Here is a 23,168-nt window from a genome sequence, read left to right as displayed (position 1 = left end):
CACAGTAGTTATTGAAGGCTTCACTCATTGCCCTCATGACAGTCAAATGCATTTCATTCAGCATCTCTGTATCCCTAGTGTTACGTTTTGTCTACACCCATTATACAGAAGTCACTGTTTCTTTAGAAGTTTATTTTCATTGGCCATATACCTAGAGAGTTCCTCCTTCATGAAATATTCTACTAGGTACATATCTGTCCAGTACATGGTTAAATTTTCTTTTAAACTCGAGTCACAGTTCTTTTTCATGCTCCTGCCAAGAGGTTAATGTTTTGAGTTTCTCTTTGTGATATAACACACCTGCCTCTCTATGGAGATTATTGAACACATACATCTTCAGACACATTTTAGCTGCTCTTTTAATGACCATAATTGCTACAACTGTATCATGGCCAGTGATGCCAATTTCATAAAGATGCCTTCAAAGAGGTCAGTATATTTGTTGCCATTAGGTCTAATACAAGGTTGGAAAAAAATGCAACACCCTCAACAACTGTGTTCAGTGGCACCAGGGTATAATAGGTCCATCTGAGGGGTTGTAGTGCTTCATATGTACTGGCCATCACCAATCGGACAGCACTCAGCAGACTTGTCTGAGCCCCCTCTGTCTTGATTCCGCAGTCAGTAACCGTGCTGAGTTTAGAGGTGAACACTGTTTGCAACATTCATTCTAAAGTATAACCATGCCCCACTGCTGTTGAACAGCTTCAGCCATTTGAATGGGGTCGCACTGCCGGCCTACAGTAAGCTACATGGACATATTGACAGACTGCTGCACTTAGTGGATACAGCATGTCAGCAGTATGTCACTTTTTTAACAGTGGTCTGTGGAACCTTCCCACACCTATAGACCAGGTTCTGGATGTACAAATAATATAAATGCATGTCAAGATTGATGTGTATGGTATTGACCTGGGGAGCTGTTTCCACAGTCATTCCAGAGTGCTTTCGTCCAAGATACTCAGGTCCCGTCCAGGCTTTGTGGGGCGGTGTGGGGGAGGGGGGGGGGATGCCTCATGTTTCTGCAGGGCAAAGTTACCAGTGCCTGCTACATTGTACAGGCTGTTATCCCTATGCTACTCTCATTTTTTTGGCAGGGAGGTGATGCGGTTTTTCAGCATGACAGTGCTCATCCACATATGGCTGCTGAAATACTGTGTGCTCTTCATGGTAAACAACAACTGCCATGGCCAACAAGATTACCAATGTCTTGCCAATTGAATACATATGGGGCATTATGAAGTGGGAACTAACTCATTCTCAAGGACCTGCAAGAACCATTGCTGAACTACAACAAAAGGTCCAAGATACTTAGATCAGGCTATTGCAGGTTTATTGGATCTTGATGATCATTTGCATGCAAGAATAGATGCCTGCATTTCCACCAGAACGTTTTTGGTGGGGGGATAAACTTTGTACTGATGCGAGTGTCAGCAAAATGAACTTGTCCTTGAAGGTGTTGCATCCTTTCTTTCTAGGCAGTTTATTTCTGTCCCGAGTAGATTTCCAAACTGTCTGTTCTAGGTAGTTTTCAGAGAAGGTATTTAGTAATGTTTTGCAGGCTGTTCTTGTCCTGCACACCACTTACAGAAGTGTAACTTTCCCAGTCAGAGAAGATATTTAGTAATGTTTTGCAGGCTTTTCTTGTCCTGCACACCACTTACAGAAGTGTAACATTCACAGTCAGTTGTTGGATGATTAGTGTCCTGTAATAATGACAGAATGACTGGGGAACATTCATACTAGCAAACTGAGGTTTCTTCTAAAGTTGGATGAGTTTGGTCATCAGTATGATGATCCAACTACAAGTTTATGCCCATCCTTGATAGTGATCCTTGCCCAAACAATCTCACATGCAGATCCAGTTTTATCATGAACGATTTGAGTTTCTTCATTACTGAGACAAATACATCAGTCCATTTCCCATTAGCCTATCCTTTTTATATTGACTTATATTTGCACAAAAAAATGTAACTGTTTTCAAGTTTTGGTTTTAGACCTTTCTATGTTGATGATGTCCACTGCTTTTTAAGACTGCTTCAAACTCTGGGACTTTGTGGCATGTGCTCTGGCAGCTGATCTCAAGGATTTTAATCTTTTCATCTGTGGGGTCGTTCCTTTAGGTCTTACACAAACAGTTTGGGGTCTCCTGCAGCTATTGTTATCTGTATTGGAGGGAGAGTCACTAAAGCTAAAGGAAACCTTGTGTGCATCTCGCACACAATCAGGCAGCTGTAGAGCAGGCTCTGACGTGTAGTGATGCTAAATTAAGCTTTAAGCATCCACACAGAATGCACACGATGATTCTTCCCCTCCTTTGCTGCCATTCCACTGAGGGGCTCCATTATTCAATGTGTCTTAGGACTACCCTTTTGTACTTGCCTCCCCTGACACTGGTCACAGCAGGCTTCCCAGCAGTTGAAGTATGTCTCACTGGTTCAGTGTCAGATTCAATAGAAAACTGGAACTAAAACTTGTTGATTGGAGGAATGGGTGCAATACCTTAGGTTCTCCCTAACTCCTGCCTCTCCTCTGCAGAACTCCTAGATCTACAACTGACACTTCACTCACAGTCAAGTACACGAGCAGTGATGGGCACTGCGCTTCCTACAGAGGAGACAAATTCACTGGAGAAGATAGTGAAGGATCTTTAAAAGAGTACCGGTTTTGAATTGTGTAGTATATTTTTGCCCATCAGTTGACACATTGATGTGTATTATTTAAGTTTCTGGAAACATTTAGCTTGTTGCTTCAATCTGAATTTTTTCAGATTTCTTCATTGTGTGTTTAAATGTGGGGCAATTTATTATTGTGGAGCATGTTCTAATACTGAAAACATTTTAACAGAATGGAAAAAGTTATGCAGCAACTGTGGGATGTCTTCATGTGATTCTAGGGTGTAGTGAACTGCCAAATTAATCAACAGTTCTCAGCCCTATTGCAAAGTTTAGTGAAACAAATTCAACAGTGAACATTGGTTCTTTGCTGTTTCCGAGAATTGAGGATAAGATATCTTTCAGTGTGGTGAATTATCCGATATGCTCTCCATTATCACATTTACAGTATCCAGTAAATGCATCAGCTGAAAGAAACCAATCATGAGAAAAGTCAACATTTTGTTGACTGGTTTCCGAGAAGATGACAGGAAGACAACAGTTTTGCAAGAAACATCATCATCTTTAGTGACAAGGTGTATTTACAATTAAATGGTTTTGTAGATAAAAAGAACTGCCATAGGTGATAGCTGTAGTCATAAAATCATTGCATGGCTCAAGAGAAAAAAATTAATGGTAGACATTATTAGCAGTTGGACCAAGTCCTTTGTCAGATGCAGACAAAACACACAGGGCCACATGTGCATGTCTTTTCCATGTGCGAATGTGTGTGTGTTTTGTTTTGTCTATGACAGATGAAGTACTCAGTCCAACAGCTAATAAAATATAGCTGTATTTTTTTTTCAGCATACTTGTCTGCCACCCAATGGCTCTTACATATAGTAATCAGCAGTCCATCCTTCTTATAGTGCTGTTTTTCCATTCAGGATTTTCCATTATTTAAAGCTCATAATTTGACATATCAAAACTGGTGAGCTTTTCGAAGGGCCCTATACTTGAGGTAAATTTGATATCTCTACTACATGACTCTTGACGTTTCACCCAACACACCCATTTTAAGCAGCTTCCAATTGCTTAATACTAGTCAGAGTGATTTCCAGCTGCTCATGAACAGCAACTAACTCATCAAGCACCTGAGAATGGGAATCACAGTAGGGCTGCATTCTTACTAATTCAGTGTTTATCCAAATACTAAGTAATACTTTTTTTAATTTCAGCATCTGTTATATGCAAGGAGGTGATTTGCATAAATAAAACAGGTACACTGTGGATTTTATGCAGAAACTAAAGTAAATGGTCTTTATAGATTTCGATGTATTGATTACAAATATCACAACTACAACTGTCTCCCAGCTCAGGGTTACAAGTCAATTGGGGCTTATGTTTCACATATACTGCTACTGTAATCAGTAGGATATATATATTAACTGAAGTTACCTAGTTTATTTGCACCATTTCTTTGTCTTCCTCTTGTGGGTGGTGTCTGGAGCATCTCTCTGTGGCATCCAGCAGCAGTCGGCCAACATAGCAGTGAGAGAAATGTCCTGATGGAACCACTCACCGTGCTCATCACTAAATCCACCACAGTTCTCTGATAACACATTGAGGTGGGGATAAAGCAAGTGCATCTTCAAGATCATGTTCCAGCCAATTAGCCTATAAGCATGAATGATTTCATCCATAAGATCCCCATAATTTTCAGCTCTCCTTTTTCCTAAGAAGAGTGTTATCACACACACAAAAAAAATTACTGTACATGCAGCTGATGAGGGGTTAGAATGGGCTCAAAATCTGTGTCCCCCAAAGCTAGTGTATCTGTGGACCAATCGGTACCCCTTTGTGATCTTACCTGTGCTGAGTTGTGAAAACTTCATACACAAAAACTGAAATGCTGCATTATTCCTGTATACTGCCTTAACACATGCTGTCAAGAGTCCCAACTTAATGTGCAGTGGTAGGGGAACCATTTTGTTTGGATTCACTGGCGGTTCTGTGGCAATATCTTTTGGCTCAGGCACCAGAGCCGTTCATGGAGGACATTCCTTCTATGTATAGTGTTTTTCCCCACTCACACAGGTAGCAGCAATACTTAGTGTAACCCCACTGCAAAAACAACTGCATCAAAGTGACTTTGGAATCCACATATCACCCATAATTAAGACAGTTTACAATTGATTTCAACATGGTATAACTTTCTTTAGCTAAGGCAGCATTTGACACAGATATGGGTGTCCTGTGATTACCGCTGTGTAAGATTCATACTCATGTTCTTTGTATGTAATATTCATATTTTCCAACAAATCACTGATGTCACTGCAGAACATAATGTGGCCTTCAGTCCTTAAATGACACACAAGTTTTTTCTGATGCCCCTCAAACACACACATGTACTGTGTCAGTGTGGAAATTCCACTGCTGCAGTCACGAGGCCAAGAGTATGGCTTTGCGCTTTGGAAGATCTAAATCTGTGATCAGATCACTGGTTTCACAGCTTGTTATTTTGTGTGGTTCTCCAGATGACGGTGTTGGTGTAAATGTATGGTCTGTGTCACTGGCTAAATGTGTCAGTTCAGTATAATCACTATCACTGCTTGATAAAGATACATGTGTGGGCACAGGAACCGGTAATCCTTTACATGAGCCAAGGGTGAATGACAAATAGGATGTCAGGATAATGAGTATTCCTCTTCATACAGACTCCTTTCTTCAAGGAAATACCACACAAAAATTGCAATCTGATGCACGATTTGTGGGTTCACGCCAAACAACAGGCTCACCAAACTTCGTGCAGAATTTTTACCAAGCATCCTAGCATTTGGTGTATATGAACAGAAGTGCATGACAGATGTGGAACCCACAGTTTATCTTGGTCTCCAACTTGACACCCAAAATACAAGGTGTATGCTTGTTTCACTGCTTTAGTCAATGATGACCTTCTTGAACCGCAAAAAACATCTGCACAAATGTAACATAAGTTATCATGTTTGTAAACGCAAGTGTGGGGCATTTTTGTAAAAGTGCACAATGACACATTTCTTCATTTTCAACACTTCAGCTCACATATGTTCACTGTGAACTGCCACGACACTCATTCCAGTAACAAGTGAAGCAATACAGTACCAGAGCATACAGCTGTGACAAACAATGATTTTAAAATCATGCCTGGTTTCTATATTCGACAATACTCACATGATTGGATCTTGCACAGATGACTCACGGTGTAAAGCAGTGTTGCAAAATTGCACTGAAAGCGTTCACCTCACTCAATAGTGGCGAGGAAACCTTGTCACAATGCCTTTGCATCTAGCTCTTACAATGTTCTGTAAGTGTGAATGTGAAATAAGCACCTTATTCACTTGTAACCCTGAGCTAGGAGACAATTTTAACTTTAATATTCACGTTCAACATATCCAAGTCTATAAAGCATGGCTACTTTCATTTCTGTAAAAAATAAAAAGTTAAAATATGTGGACCAGTGTAAAAATGACAGAAAAATCTGGCTTAATGATTCAGCCAAAATTAACTTAGTGCTTGGAACTATTATTAAGGGTATGCGCACTAGTAGACTAGTGCAAAAGTGTTGCTAATGTATGACAAATGTTGACCAGTATTCACTACTGTTGAAGTGAGTACCAAATGGAACACAATATGACAGTTGTAATATGTGCAAAATACAATATTACAAAGTTGCTGTTGAATCTGTAAGTGTTGAGTTTATATCACAATCATAAAATTTCATACACTGGCTTAGAAGAAGTAGGTCAAAGAGTGAAAAAAGATGGAAATGTTCCACTTATCATGCAAGCACTTACACTGCAAAAAAAAGGAGGGGGGGGGGGGCAAATTTTTTCAGAAGAGACTGCTACCAAACTTTACAGTTAACAGAAGATACAACTGTAGCCGAGAATTTACTACAACACAGGTAGTGAATAACATTCATATGTGCCCCAGAATTCTGAAAAATATGTCTTTTAGCATGTAAATATACAAAGAAATTTTGGAACAATTGTTTTTGAATGAGGATACTGCTGCCACAAATTAATAACAAGAAAAACTCCCCATCTCCCCACTGCACCTCCCCCCCCCCAGCCTCCCCCCCCCCAATCAGGTTTAGTAGTTTGGCCCAGTGGATAATCCATCAAAAACTGAACACAGATCAAGCACAAAAACAGGAAGGGGTATCACACTGTGAAAAAAGAAGCAAAATAAAAACAGTGAATGGTCCAAGCTTAAGATGTCAATAACTAATGGATTTGAATAGTAACACCGTCATTGTTATGTGGACATGGTATTGGAATGCGAAGGAGGAGGTCTGGGTTCAAATCTCTCTTGTGTCCAATGTGTTTTTCACAAAATTATGAACTATCCATCTGGTCATTGATGTATCTGTTTACAGTATTCAAATTTGTGACCGTGTCATTGTGTAATGTCCATCTGAAACAGCAATGTGTAGGGAAGGGACCTCCAGATATATGTATCTCCTAATCTCCTATATATATATATATATATATATATATATATATATATATATATATATATATATATATATATATATATATATATATATCCAAAAAGAAAGATGATGAGACTTACCAAACAAAAGCGCTGGCACGTCGATAGACACACAAACAAACACAAATATACACACAAAATTCAAGCTTTCGCAACAAACTGTTGCCTCATCAGGAAAGAGGGGAAGAAGAGGGAAAGACGAAAGGATGTGGGTTTTTTATATATATATATATATATATATATATATATATATATATATATATATATATATATATATATATACTCCTGGAAATTGAAATAAGAACACCGTGAATTCATTGTCCCAGGAAGGGGAAACTTTATTGACACATTCCTGGGGTCAGATACATCACATGATCACACTGACAGAACCACAGGCACATAGACACAGGCAACAGAGCATGCACAATGTCGGCACTAGTACAGTGTATATCCACCTTTCGCAGCAATGCAGGCTGCTATTCTCCCATGGAGACGATCGTAGAGATGCTGGATGTAGTCCTGTGGAACGGCTTGCCATGCCATTTCCACCTGGCACCTCAGTTGGACCAGCGTTCGTGCTGGACGTGCAGACCGCGTGAGACGACGCTTCATCCAGTCCCAAACATGCTCAATGGGGGACAGATCCGGAGATCTTGCTGGCCAGGGTAGTTGACCTACACCTTCTAGAGCACGTTGGGTGGCACGGGATACATGCGGACGTGCATTGTCCTGTTGGAACAGCAAGTTCCCTTGCCGGTCTAGGAATGGTAGAACGATGGGTTCGATGACGGTTTGGATGTACCGTGCACTATTCAGTGTCCCCTCGACGATCACCAGTGGTGTACGGCCAGTGTAGGAGATCGCTCCCCACACCATGATGCCGGGTGTTGGCCCTGTGTGCCTCGGTCGTATGCAGTCCTGATTGTGGCGCTCACCTGCACGGCGCCAAACACGCATACGACCATCATTGGCACCAAGGCAGAAGCGACTCTCATCGCTGAAGACGACACGTCTCCATTCGTCCCTCCATTCACGCCTGTCGCGACACCACTGGAGGCGGGCTGCACGATGTTGGGGCGTGAGCGGAAGACGGCCTAACGGTGTGCGGGACCGTAGCCCAGCTTCATGGAGACGGTTGCGAATGGTCCTCGCCGATACCCCAGGAGCAACAGTGTCCCTAATTTGCTGGGAAGTGGCGGTGCGGTCCCCTACGGCACTGCGTAGGATCCTACGGTCTTGGCGTGCATCCGTGCGTCGCTGCGGTCCGGTCCCAGGTCGACGGGCACGTGCACCTTCCGCCGACCACTGGCGACAACATCGATGCACTGTGGAGACCTCACGCCCCACGTGTTGAGCAATTCGGCGGTATGTCCACCCGGCCTCCCGCATGCCCACTATACGCCCTCGCTCAAAGTCCGTCAACTGCACATATGGTTCACGTCCACGCTGTCGCGGCATGCTACCAGTGTTAAAGACTGCGATGGAGCTCCATATTCCACGGCAAACTAGCTGACACTGACGGCGGCGGTGCACAAATGCTGCGCAGCTAGCGCCATTCGACGGCCAACACCGCGGTTCCTGGTGTGTCCGCTGTGCCGTGCGTGTGATCATTGCTTGTACAGCCCTCTCGCAGTGTCCGGAGCAAGTATGGTGGGTCTGACACACCGGTGTCAATGTGTTCTTTTTTCCATTTCCAGGAGTGTATATATATAAAAAAACAAAGATGATGTGACTTACCAAACGAAAGCGCTAGCACATCGATAGACACACAAACAAACACAAACATACACACAAAATTCAAGCTTTCGTAACAAACTGTTGCCTCATCAGGAAAGAGGGAAGGAGAGGGAAAGACGAAAGGATGTGGGTTTTAAGGGAGAGGGTAAGGAGTCATTCCAATCCCGGGAGCGGAAAGACTTACCTTAGGGGGAAAAAAGGGCGGGTATACACTCGCACACACACACATATCCATCCACACATATACAGACACAAGCAGACATATTTAAAGACAAAGAGTCTTTAAATATGTCTGCTTGTGAGATGTTTGCTTGTGTCTGTATATGTGTGGATGGATATGTGTGTGTGTGTGTGTGTGCGCGAGTGTATACCCGTCCTTTTTTCCCCCTAAGGTAAGTCTTTCCGCTCCCGGGATTGGGATGACTCCTTACCCTCTCCCTTAAAACCCACATCCTTTCGTCTTTCCCTCTCCCTCCCTCTTAGGATCCTCCTATTAAAGACTATAGCTTTTCCAGTTAGAACGCACTGTATTCCCTTTCCTTAATCACTCTTGTGGACTTCTGTAAGACCATGTGGCTGAACATAGCACTTTCATCTGTAAGACCATGTGGCTGAACATATCACTTTCATGCCTGGTCTTGAGACTACTGGTCATGATACGAGGGGTGTTCCGCAAGTAATGCAATACTGTTTTTCCTGAGCTAATTTCAGTCGACAAAAACGCAGAATTAATTAGGGGATAGGTAAAGGATTAGGTGGGTGAGAGCTAACACATCAACTCAGCCAATGAACACACCCGTCAATTCCTATCCTTAATAAAAGTCCTCAATCTTTCCTCTCCCACATCCACACTGGCTGTTCAGAGCATCCTCCTACAGACCAACCGCAAATTAGAACAGCATGCCACCCTTCACCTCAAAAAACTATCCAATCTCCTGGTTTCCCACCTCCGGAAAGGCAACTCACTCACCCTTCACAACCTTTCCAGCAAACCTCAACCTCCTCTCATTGCACACAAACCCAGTCTCTCCCATCTACTCAACCTCCCACTTCCAGCTCCACTCCCTCCAAAACCTCAAAATTCCAATCAACACAATCTGGAACCACAACACCCTAATTCAGTAGTTAACCTTTCCTCCAAACCTCTCTCCCAATCCGAAACCTCTGTCCTATCCAAAGGCCTCACCTTCAGCCCCACTCCCAGATTCAACCAAACAGCCCTCGTCAAAGATTTACTGTCCTACGCTCGTACTCTCTGCTGGAAGTATCACTTTGCCACGAAGAGAAATGATCCTAATCCTACTCCTAATGATCCAACTCCCCAAGACACTATCCAAATTGAACCCTGTCTGGAACAGTTCCGTCCTCCGTCACAGCGGGACCCACCTCCTCTTCCTCAAAATCACCGTCTCCAAACCTTCCAGGAATTTCTGACTTCCAGCCTTGCCTCTCAATCCTTCTTAAAAAGCCTTAATCCTACTCCCAACATCACCACTGCTGAAGCCCAGGCTATCCGTGATCTGAAGGCTGACCGGTCCATCGTCATCCTTCCGGCGGACAAGGGTTCCACGACCGTGGTACTTGATCGTCGGGAGTATGTGGCTGAGGGACTGCGTCAGCTTTCAGACAACACCACATACAAAGTTTGCCAAGGTAATCCCATTCCTGATGTCCAGGCAGAGCTTCAAGGAATCCTCAGAACCTTAGGCCCCCTACAAAACCTTTCACCTGACTCCATCAACCTCCTGACCCCACTGACACCCCGCACCCCTACCTTCTACCTTCTTCCTAAAATTCACAAACCCAATCATCCCGGCCACCCCATTGTAGCTGGTTACCAAGCCCCCACAGAACGTATCTCCGCCTACGTAGATCAACACCTTCAACCCATTACATGCAGTCTCCCATCCTTCATCAAAGACACCAACCACTTTCTCGAACGCCTGGAATCCTTACCCAATCCGTTACCCCCAGAAACCATCCTTGTAACCATTGATGCCACTTCCTTATACACAAATATCCCGCACGTCCAGGGCCTCGCTGCGATGAAGCACTTCCTTTCACGCCGATCACCTGCCACCCTACCTAAAACCTCTTTCCTCATTACCTTAGCCAGCTTCATCCTGACCCACAACTTCCTCACTTTTGAAGGCCAGACATACCAACAATTAAAGGGAACAGCCATGGGTACCAGGATGGCCCCCTCATACACCAACCTATTCATGGGTCGCTTAGAGGAAGCCTTCTTGGTGACCCAAGCCTGCCAACCCAAAGTTGGTACTGATTTATTGATGACATCTTCAGGATCTGGACTCACAGTGAAGAAGAACTCCAGAATTTCCTCTCCGACCTCAACTCCTTTGGTTCCATCAGATTCACCTGGTCCTACTCCAAATCCCATGCCACTTTCCTTGATGTTGACCTCCACCTGTCCAATGGCCAGCTTCACACGTCCGTCCACATCAAACCCACCAACAAGCAGCAGTACCTCCATTACGACAGCTGCCACCCATTCCACATCAAACGGTCCCTTCCCTAAAGCCTAGGTCTTTGTGGCAAACGAATCTGCTCCAGTCCGGAATCCCTGAAGCATTACACCAACAACCTGACAACAGCTTTCGCATCCCACAACTACCCTCCCGACCTGGTACAGAAGCAAATAACCAGAGCCACTTCCTCATCCTCTCAAACCCAGAACCTCCCACAGAAGAACCACAAAAGTGCCCCACTTGTGACAGGATACTTTCCGGGACTGGATCAGATTCTGAATGTGGCTCTCCAGCAGGGATACGACTTCCTCAAATCCTGCCCTGAAATGAGATCCATCCTTCATGAAATCCTCCCCACTCCACCAAGAGTGTCTTTCCACCGTCCACCTAACCTTCGTAACCTCTTAGTTCATCCCTATGAAATCCCCAAACCACCTTCCCTGCCCTCTGGCTCCTACCCTTGTAACCGCCCCCGGTGTAAAACCTGTCCCATGCACCCTCCCACCACCACCTACTCCAGTCCTGTAACCCAGAAGGTGTACACGATCAAAGGCAGAGCCACGTGTGAAAGCACCCACGTGATCTACCAACTGACCTGCCTACACTGTGATGCATTCTATGTGGGAATGACCAGCAACAAACTGTCCATTCGCATGAATGGACACAGGCAGACAGTGTTTGTAGGTAATGAGGATCACCCTGTGGCTAAACATACCTTGGTGCACGGCCAGCACATCTTGGCACAGTGTTACACCGTCCGGGTTATCTGGATACTTCCCACTAACACCAACCTATCCGAACTCCGGAGATGGGAACTTGCTCTTCAATATATCCTCTCTTCCCGTTATCCACCAGGCCTCAATCTCCGCTAACTTCAAGTTGCCGCCACTCATACCTCACCTGTCATTCAACAACATCTTTGCCTCTGCACTTCTGCCTCGACTGACATCTCTGCCCAAACTCTTTGTCTTTAAATATGTCTGCTTGTGTCTGTATATGTGTGGATGGATATGTGTGTGTGTGCGAGTGTATACCCGTCATTTTTTCCCCCTAAGGTAAGTCTTTCCACTCCCGGGGTTGGAATGACTCCTTACCCTCTCCCTTAAAACCCACATCCTTTCGTCTTTCCCTCTCCTTCCCTCTTTCCTGATGAGGCAACAGTTTGTTGCGAAAGCTTGAATTTCGTGTGTATGTTTGTGTTTGTTTGTGTGTCTATCGACCTGCCAGCACTTTCATTTGGTAAGTCACATCATCTTTGTTTTTAGATATATTTTTCCTACGTGGAATGTTTCCCTCTATTATAACTATATATATATATATATATTTCTTTTTTTTTTTTTTTTTTTTTTTTAAAGATCTATGGGGCATCTCACCTGCTCTCACTTTGCATCACATTTCTTACTACATGATTCATATTCTATAAGCTATGAATAGTATGAAATTGCCAAGACTATATAATGAGAACAAACACATCAATTACTTGACCACCAGTTCATAAGTTTGTGAAAAAAAAGGACACGTGGGAGATTTGAACATAGATATCCTGCTCTGCAACCTGACTTCATGGCCACACAACCACAACGCGGTGGATCCAGCAATTTGCTCCATGTTGCATTTCTTGAGCTTGGCCTATTCACTCTTTCTATATGGCTTCTTTTTCATAGATAACTATACCTTCGTCCTGTTTTCATGCTTGATCTGTGTTCAGTTTTCAGTGAGCTATCCACTGGGCCTTTTCCACATTAAATCTGGGGGTGGGGGATGATATGGGAAGTAAGAAGCACAAATTTGGTTTACACTTGATGATACAGAGAAATTTTGCATGACACTTGCAAATGTTCCATTATTTCAAACAAGCAAAATGATTTGCTAATACAAGAAGTTGACATTAACAGACGAGTACTAAATGAAATACTGTGTAAAATTCTCTGGGGTCTAAATGTTTAACAGATTAAATCTGTGTCAACCCACAGATGAACTAATCAAGAAGTTCAATACCTACAGTAAGGGAAACACAACCATTCACCTGGAATCAGCCCGTGGTAGCTGAGTGGTCAGTGTGACGGAATGTCATACCTAATGGCCCGGTTTTGATTCCCGGCTGGGTTGAAGATTTTCTCCACTCTGGGACTAGGTGTTGTGTTGTCCTTATCATCATCATTTCATCCCCATCGACACGCACGTCGCCGAAGTGGCATCAACTTGAAAGACTTGCACCAGGCAAACAGTCTACCTGATGGGAGGCCCTAGCCCCAGAGCATTTCCATTACCTATAGTGGACCAATGCTTGTAGGGCAGAGACACGTAACAGGAAATAGCATTCACATTATCTTTCAAGGTCTTGCTCTTTTTCTGTTAAAAATACACACATTCACAGACACAATACATGGACACCTAAACATGCAATCCCGTGACCATGGTGAGACTGATGACTGGTACACAGTTATTGAAAGCAGTTGCATGAGCTGATGAAGGTGAGGAGGGGATAGAGAAGGAAGCAAAGACAGTATACAGTAATGAGAAAGAGGCAGATCTTTAAACAGATGACGCAGTGGCCACACAAGAAGATGAAAGCAACACAGACTGTATAGCAAAAAGATATACAGTAAGAGGGGGTATAGGGAGAAGTGAGAAGAAAAAATGAGAGGAAGCTGGAGATGATTTGGAATAAAGGGAAGCAAGAGAGAAGGGAGACAAAGGAGAGGGAGGAGAGGAGGATGGGAGTGAGGGGGCAAGAATGGTGATAGGAAGGGGAGAGGGGGACAAAGAATGGGGGAGGGGAGCAAGGATGGTGGGAGAAGACAGTACACAGTCTGGACAGGGAAGGAGTGATGTGGACAGTGACAGAGGAGAAAAGGAAAAGGTAAGACAAGGCTGTGAGAGGAGATTAGTGGAGGTTTAGCCCAGAGGGATTGCAAGAATGCAGAATGTGCTGAAGAGACAATTCCTATTTGTGTAGCTCAGAGAAATGTGCTGGAAGGGAGGATCCAAATGGCCTGCATACTGAAGTAGCTCTTGAAGTGATTTGTATTGTGGTGTGCAACATGTTCAGCAACTGGATGGTCAAGTTTGCAGTTCGACACAGTTTTCCAGTGGGCATTCATGCAAGTAGACAATTTTCTACTTGTCAAGCCCAGAAAGACCAATATACAGCAATTGCAGAATATCTGACGTAAAACATGTTTGGCTTCACACATGACCCTTCTTAAATGCCTGTGACTGGGCTGTTGTAGGAGGTGGTGAGTGGATGCGTGTGACAGGTCTTGCATTGCACCTGGGCTCATCACAGGGGGATGACCCATGGGGTGCAGGATTGGGAGTAGGATTGGAATAGGAATGGACAAGGATTTACTTTGGGTGATATCCCTCATCTCAATAAGAAGTAGTCAAAACCCTCTGATATAGGATGACCAGAGGAGTGTTACTCGGTTGCTATTTAGCAGGTCTACTGGCACCAGAGAACCAAATGGCAAGGGCAGATTTGTTTATGGATGGGCTGGATATGATATTGTCTGTCAGTAAAGACTCTTGTAAGGTTATCAGTATGTTTCGACAACTGCTTTCCACTGTAAGCTGCAGTGTCCAAATGTGACTTTCTGACATGGAATGGGTGACAGCTGTCAAAGTGGCGACATTGTTGGTAGTTGGTGTGCTTGATATGGACAGACATATTTATGGAGCCATCTGAGAAGTTGATATGTAGGAAGGTGGTTGGATGAGTTGAGTGTCAGTGAGTTGAGCATCAATAATCAGTCTCACGTTGGCCATTTGAGTGCATGTTCAAGTGTCTGTGTGGTTGTGTGTGTGAATGTGTGTACTTTTGCCAGAAAAAGAGCAAGATCACAAAAGCTAATATGAATACTGTTTCCTTTTACACGTCTCTGTGCTCCACATGTTGATGCTCTATAGGTAAGTGGTTGCCTTTCTCTGATTTTAGGTATTCCTCCATGTAGGAATTTCCATTATTGTTAATCAAGAAGTTCACTGTAATACATTTTGCTCTTAGAATATTCTCTTGTTGTATTGACTTAAAACATTGGTTACAGTTTTTTTCATGTTTTCATTCTCTGTTGTCTTACTGGATTGTTTTATGAGGCATGTACCTAAAATAAATAAGGTATTTATTTTGCAGGAGTCAACAGTAAAAATCTATCTATATCCGAATCCCGCTTCAGCTACTGACGGGTATGGGTGCTGATGAGTCCTCTCCATTTGGCTCGGTCCTCCCACCACTTTTCTTCCTCCACTTGCTGCCAGGTCACACCTCTCCTTTCTACAGATATTCTCACTCCCATTTTCCACCGTGTTCTTGGGTGTCCTCTGGGACTTTTCCCATCCATCTTTAGTTCTTCCATAATTTTGGGGAGTCTCTGCCCATGCATCCTCTTGACATGCCCATACCATTTTAATCTCTTTCTTTCAATTCCTTCTCTCATACTTTCTTGTTTGAGGTCATTTCTAATCTCTATATTCCTTACTCTGTCCATTCTTGTTTTTCCCTTAACTGCTCTGAGAAATTTCATTTCCCCTGCTTGCAGTCTGCTCCAGTCCCTTTCTGTCATTGTACATGTTTCTCCACCATAGGTGACAATAGGGATGTAATAATTCTTATACATAAGGAGTTTTGCTCTTTCTGAAACTTCATTATTCCAAATCAGGTGGTTTATTATTTGGTAGAAATTGCCTCCCTTCTGTAACCTCCTATTAATTTCGTTAGTTATTCTTCCATCCCTAAATATTTCACTCCCTAAATAAGTGAAACTTTCTACCACTTTGAGGGGTTCTCCATTCAAGGTAATATTTCCGTTGATTCCTTTCTCTCTTCCAGATACCATTACTTCCCTCTTATATTCATTTCTTTTTAATCCATACCTTTTCATTATTTCCTTCCACGCATCAAGCTGTAACTGTACATCTACCTCTTTATCACCCCATATGACCATATCATCTGCAAAAATCATCGTTTTGTCTTTTTCTTTTACTATATATTTAACTGCCCTATTCATTCCCTCCATCACAACATTAAAAAGTGCAGGCAATAGAATACTTCCTTGCTTAAGTCCTTGTCTTATTTCGAAGTATTCAGAGTTCCCCAATGGTGTTCTAATTCTACAATTGTGTCCTCTGTACATTGTCTTTATAACATTAATGTATCCATCTTCTATATCTATCTTCTTCATTTCTTCCCAGAGTCTTTCCCTGTCAACTGAATCATATGTCTTTTCTATGTCTATAAAAACCATTATCACCCTTTTGTTATACTCCCAACTTTTTTCCATCAGTTGACGGATAGAAAATATCAGGTCAATCGTGCTTCTTCCTTTCCTAAACCCATGCTGTTCTTCACTCAGTTCCTTTTCTATCTTTTCACTTATTCGATTTAGTAAAATTCTTTCAAAAATCTTGGCTGTATGACTCATAAGGGTTATTCCTCTGTAGTTTTTACAAAGTCTTTTATTGCCTTTCTTGAAGATGGGAACAATGTCTCCTGTTCTCCAGTCATCAGGTATTGTACTGTTTCTCCACACGCTTGATAGTACTCTATACAGCCACTGCATTCCCACTGGACCTGCCGGCACTTGTCATGTCCACTGATACTTCATCAGGTCCTGGGGCTTTCCCCCCATTCATCTTCTTCACAGCTTTTTCCATTTCTTCCCATGTAATTTGTCCTAATTCTGCTTCCCAACTTCTCTCAATTTCTCCATTTTTTGTTGTTTCCTCATGTACCTGCTCCTCAGCGTTTAACAGCTTCTTAAAATGTTCTTTCCAGAGATCTTTTATATTCCCTGGATCTTCAATAATGGTACCATCCTCTGTTTCCATTTTTACTGGTACTTCAGAAGCCTTCCTTTTATTTTTCATCATTTTATAGAACATTTTCTTATTGCTCTTCACATCTTCTTCAAGTTTTTTTGTAAACTCTTCCCATGCCTTTTTCTTTGCTGTTTCCACTATTTCTTTGTACTTCTTCTTTTCCTCTATATATCTGTTATGGTCTTCATCATTTTTAGTTTTCCACCACTTTCTCCATGCTCCATTTTTCCTTCTAACTGCTTGGATTGTGGTATCATCCCACCAACTTGTCTGTCTTATTTTTCCTTTCCAGATGTTCTGCCACATACTTTTTGTGCTGCTTTGACTAAAGTGTCTTTGAATAAACTCCATTGTTTTTCTACATCGCAGAAAACTTCTTTTGGAAATTTTTGTGTGATTAATTCTCTGTACTTCTCAGCACATTCACTCTCCTTCAGTTTCCAATCCCGTATCCTCATCACTTTCTTCTGTTTTCTATTTTTCACACACTGATTCATTTTCCATTGTCCCACCAGTAATCTATGGCCTCCATCTGCACTCACACTTGGACTTACCTTCACATTTGTTACTTTCTCTCCCCATTCCCTATCTACTAGAATATAATCAATTACGCTCTTGGTTCTTCCATCCCAACTGTATCTGGTGATAACATGACTTTCTCTCTTCATAAACCAGCTGTTTGCTATTTTCATTCCATTCCTCTGGCAAAAATCCAGGAGTCTTTCCCCTTCTTCATTTCTGCCTCCATATCCAAAACATCCCAATACTTGCTCAAATCCCTTTCTGTCTTTGCCTACCTGTGCATTAAAATCTCCAATCGCTATATTAGCACTCTCTATATGGTTTTCTAACACATTTTCAAAGTCCATCTTCTCTTCTTCGCTACATCCCACTTGAGGTGCATAAATCTGGATTACTTTTAGTGTTTCTTTTTGGAATCTCAGGTTTAAGATTATGATCCTGTCTGATATATATCTCACATTTTCAATACAGCTTTGTACATTCTTATTCACCATCATTGCCACATCATTTCTTCCAGACTTGTTATTCCCACTCCAGTACAGCAGTACAGTTTTCCTCCTCCTCTCAAATTCTTCTCACCTTTTCCCTTCGATTTTGTTTCGCTTAATCCCAATATATCTAACTTCCTCTCTGTTAGTACATCCGTCATTTCTTCCATTTTTCCATTGAGGGTTAATATATTAAGGGTGCTAATATTTAGGTTATTTTTTAGTCCAGTTGGTTTCATCTTCTTGTACTGATGAATATCATCAGGTCTCCCATCATTTGCACCAGTACTTGAAGAAGCAGTGGGGTCAAGTCCTGAGTGGTTCGTTCCGAGGCTCGTCTGTGTTTTGAAAGCAATATATGAAGACTTTCCTACTGGCTTGCTAGGCCTAATGCAAGAAAGGATTTTCTGTTGGGGTTGTCTCCTTTAGCCTTTGGAGTTTCTCCTCCACCACAAGGCAGTGGTTCCCTTCTCATTTAATCCCCAGAAAGGAGGGTTGCCTCATTTGCCAGCTACGCCGTTCTGAAGTCTTCCTTCTCCGCCGTCGCTGCCATTAAGGTCTTCACCCGTAACCCGGGGCATGGGTTCCGTGTTATACCCCACGGGATTGGGTCCCTGCCTGAACTCAGCCATCCTAGCACTCCGGCCTACTGAAGTGTTGGATGCCCACCCCCGCGACGTGGACGCGCCAGACAGGAATTACCCCAGTAGAGGAAAAGGGAAGGGCACCCTACCTCCCTGGAGCCGGGTTAATGATTGTGTATGGTGCCACAATCAAAAGGTCAACAGTAAAATACCATGTAAAATAGATAGCTAAACATCTTGCCTCTAAGGATCTTGTAATTGTTACACTCACTTCCCAGTACATTACTCCTTGATTGTCTCTTCTGTTAACAATAAATATTTGTTTCACCTGAATTGTGATATGCACAATTACAACGCGAGACACCAAACTAATTTCCATGTAGTCTCTTTCTCCTGCAGTAATAGCACATATTGCTCTCCAGGTGTTCACGGGATGCTGAGTGCACCATTCCTTTTATACAGTCACAATATATACAGCTAAATACACTGAAAAAAAAAAAATACTATCCATGAGAAGTGTAGTAATTCTATTTGTAAAGCAGAAAGTTGTAGAAATGAGCATTTTAGCTCCTGAACACAATCTAAAACCACATATAATTAATTTTGTGATTACGTGAAACACAACACACATTTTTATTTTTAATAACAATTGTAAATTAGGATCAAGTAAGTGGAAATCAATTCACATGTCTGCTTTCAAACATTGTTTTCAATTTCTTAAAAGTTATGTCTTCATTTTTGCTTTAACTATTATTGTGGAAATTCAGCACATTTGTTGTAATGATAGATATACACTGAAGAGCCAAAGAAACTGGTACACCTGCCTAATATCATGTAGGGCTCCCACAAGCAAGCAGAAGTGCCGCAACGCTATGTGACATGCACTCGACTAATGTCTCAAGTAGTGCTAGAGGGAACTGACACCATTAATCCTGCAGGACTGTCCATAAATCTGTATAAGTATGAGATTGTGGAGATCTCTTCTGAACAGCATATTGCAAGGCATCCCAGAGATGCTCAATAATGTTCATGTCTGGGGAGTTTGGTGGCCAGGGGAAGTGTTTAAACTCAGAAGAGTATTCCTGGAGCCACTCTGTAGCAGTTCTGGATGTGTGGGGTGTCTGTCACATTGTCCTGCTGGAATTTCCAAGTCTGTTGGGATGCACAATGGACATGAATGGATGCAGGTGATCAGACAGGATGCTTACATACATGTTATGTGTCAGAATTGTATCTAGACATATCAAGGGTCCTATATCACTCCAACTGCACATGCGTGACACCATTACAGAGCCTCCACCATCATGAACAATCCCCTGTTGACATGCAGGGTCCATGGATTCATGAGGTAGTCTGCATACCCATACACATCTGTCCAATCGATACAATTTGAAATGAGACTTGTCCGACCAAGCAACATATTTCCAGTCATCAACAGTCCAATGTTGGTGTTGACATGCCCAGGCGAGGCATAAAGCTTTGTGACATGCAGTTATCAAGGGTACACAAGTGGGCCTTTTGCTCCTAAAGCCCATATTGATGATGCTTCATTGAATGGTTTGTACGCTGACACTTGTTGATGGCCCAGCATTGAAATCTGCAGAATTTGTGGAAGGGTTGCACTTCTGTCACATTGAATGATTCTCTTCAGTCTTTTTTGGTCCCATTCTTGCAGGAACTTTTGCCTGCCACAGCGATGTCAGAGACTTGATATTGTACCGGATTCCATTGTAGCAGCAGTAACTCATCTAATAACTTAGACAGGCACTTGTTGTTTTATGTATGCGTTGCTGACTGCAGTGCCATATTCTGCCTGTTTACATATCTCTGTATTTGAATACACATGCCTATATTAGTTTCTTTGGCACTTCACTGTATAATAAGTACATCTGACATGTTTAATAAGATCGGACATGCAGGAAGATTTTTACACTCAAAGCTATACCAATGAATATATGTGGTTAGGGTCAACCTTTGGTGCTATTTTTTTAACTTAATGTGTATGCATCTGATTGGTGAACATATGTAAATCTACCTTTTAAACACATGTTGAATGTTCTAAAAAGATAACTGAAAGTGTCTGCAGTTTTGCTTCTTACATACAATGTATGTTTCTCATACTAAAGCCATAAAACAACAAGTCTGACACTAACAGTAGTCATACTAACCCAAACAGATATAATATGTGATTGTAGGTCTGTGACTTTCAAGTAATAAATAGTTTCATATTGTCTGTTATGTTTCAGAGCATGTAAAACCTGGCAAAGAGAGACAAAAGCTAGTGGAAACAATTGATAGAGATGATGTGGATGATTTTGATGAACCTAGGACACAAGCATGTTACTTCATTGTAGGTGGAAATGAGAAGGATATATTTACCATTGAACAATATGAGCATGAGCTTTATGTAAGTAAAGTAAAGTTTTGTTGTTACATCAAAAGATAAAAAATTTTGTTAGGAAGTTTTGCAATATCAAATGATGAATTTATGAAATTTGGAGAATAATAGCAAATGCAGTAAAAGTGAGTGATATTGAAAAAAGAAATATTCTCAAAGTGGACAAATACAAATAGAGGTAATTTGTTATTAAAGAATCAAGAGAGAACACTTATGAAGTTGCATACTGCAAAAAGTATAAATTATAATCTGTAGGGTGTGGAGAGAATAAAAGTAAATCTAAATTAAAATAAACTGAAAGATATAAAAAACAGACTAAAAGCACATTCTTGTGTAGAAATTAGCATACGTACAAGAAATATCAAGCAGCACTTATTAATTTATCTGTACTGGCATTGTATTCCTGTATTCTTCGGGATAAAAACAACTACACTCATCCCTTAGGAAATTTATATAAGCAAATTTCCTACACCATCTATTCTTGGGAGCAAGTTGTACTACATGTTTTGTCAATGATTGGCTGAGTATGGTATGTAACATCAGACTTGCAACTATCAGAGACTCATATGTTTCTTTATGCCACAGTTATGATTTGCTTCACAAGGCAGACACTCCATCTACTACTTTACCATGCTTCAGTCATTCCCTTCTAATCTCAACTCACAATAATTCATCCTGTTTCTTGTGGATTTGTTGCCTTCTTTTTTGCTTCATCCTAGGATTCACTCTGATTCTTGCTACTTTCCACATTTCATTACTTCTCCTCTTATCTTTCATCACTGGTCCTCATCTGCTATAAATTATCATCTACATTATTGTTTTAATCAAAGTACTTTCAATTATGACACTACTATTATTGCAATTCCTCTTTCCAAATACTTCTTCTTTTGGTCTGTTCCTAGTTCTTTCTGTATTTATCAAAATTGGCATTTCAGAACTGTATCTTTTTGTACACACATCAACATTTCCATCTTATAGAGTGAGAGTATCAGCCAGGCATGCCAATGTGATAACTTTAATCCTTAATAATGTACAAAACATTAAAACTTAAAAAAATTACTGCTTCATAATTAGTAGTTACGTTATTAGTACTATACTTTATAATGTATCAGTTGCATCAAAATCCCAAATTTTTGTTCTGTTCAACATGCTGAGATAAAAAAAATAAAAAACAAATACCATAGCTGATATTACAAACTGTTATTGATATGTAGTATTGAATGCTAGATGATACCTTAAAACTACATTTGAAGTTGTGTGCCAATTTTCTGTGGTGATGCAGGAGCTAAAATTGAACCATAAAAATAAAGAAGTAATCATGTTTTGGCAAACAGGCACCTGGCTAATTGTGCTCCTCAGCAATGTCTCCACTCAACTGAAGGTGCTAAATGATATTTCTGCAGAGCATGTTGTTGGTGGAACTGCTATATAACTTAGCAGAACTCTCCTAACCAAAGCAAAAAAATGTTGTTTACAAAAAGAGGACACTTAGCTTTTACATCACAGTCCTTGTTTCTCTTTAAAGCATATCAGCGTCTGTTTACCACTTCAGTATTTGCAGTACAACAAAACACAGAACAGTTCCTTCGTAGCTTTGACAAAAATAGCTTTCTTCCCAAAGCATTGTGATGAATGGAAATTTCTTTTATATGCATCTCATTTTCTGCAAACTTTGATTCAAGTGACATAATCAAAGAATCTAGCTAAGGAACAAAAATAGATCCTCTGCAATAACTATGTGAGGCACTCACAAGAATGTTCCATATGATACATTTTCTAACAGAGGTTATAGGCATTTGGATGGCAATTTCCAGAAATGTACTTAAAATTGAGATTTTATGTTGTCCTTGTGGTGGACTTTAAGATTCACAACATGGAAGCTTATGCTTCTGTCAGCAGTAAAAATCTTCACCAAGATAGTCAATTGACAGTTGTGTTCTGTATACTGCCCTTTGGCTGATTTGAATAAGTACAGTGGTATTGAAATATGTTCCTTATGTCTAATT

General features: G+C 41.5%; 1 protein-coding gene across 1 annotated transcript in view; it reads left to right on the top strand.

Moving 5' to 3' along the window:
- Positions 1–23,168, top strand: part of LOC126260154 (cadherin-23-like) — a 370,016-nt gene that overhangs the window by 276,765 nt on the left and 70,083 nt on the right. The window contains exon 25 of the mRNA XM_049957412.1: positions 21,011–21,171. Within this exon, the coding sequence (XP_049813369.1) occupies positions 21,011–21,171 (161 nt within the window). The remainder of the gene's footprint in view (positions 1–21,010; positions 21,172–23,168) is intronic.

This window comes from Schistocerca nitens, chromosome 5 (assembly GCF_023898315.1).
Source record: "Schistocerca nitens isolate TAMUIC-IGC-003100 chromosome 5, iqSchNite1.1, whole genome shotgun sequence".
NCBI lineage: Eukaryota > Metazoa > Arthropoda > Insecta > Orthoptera > Acrididae > Schistocerca > Schistocerca nitens.
Note: the sequence above shows the minus strand (reverse complement) of the source record. Positions and strands in the feature narration are given on the sequence as shown.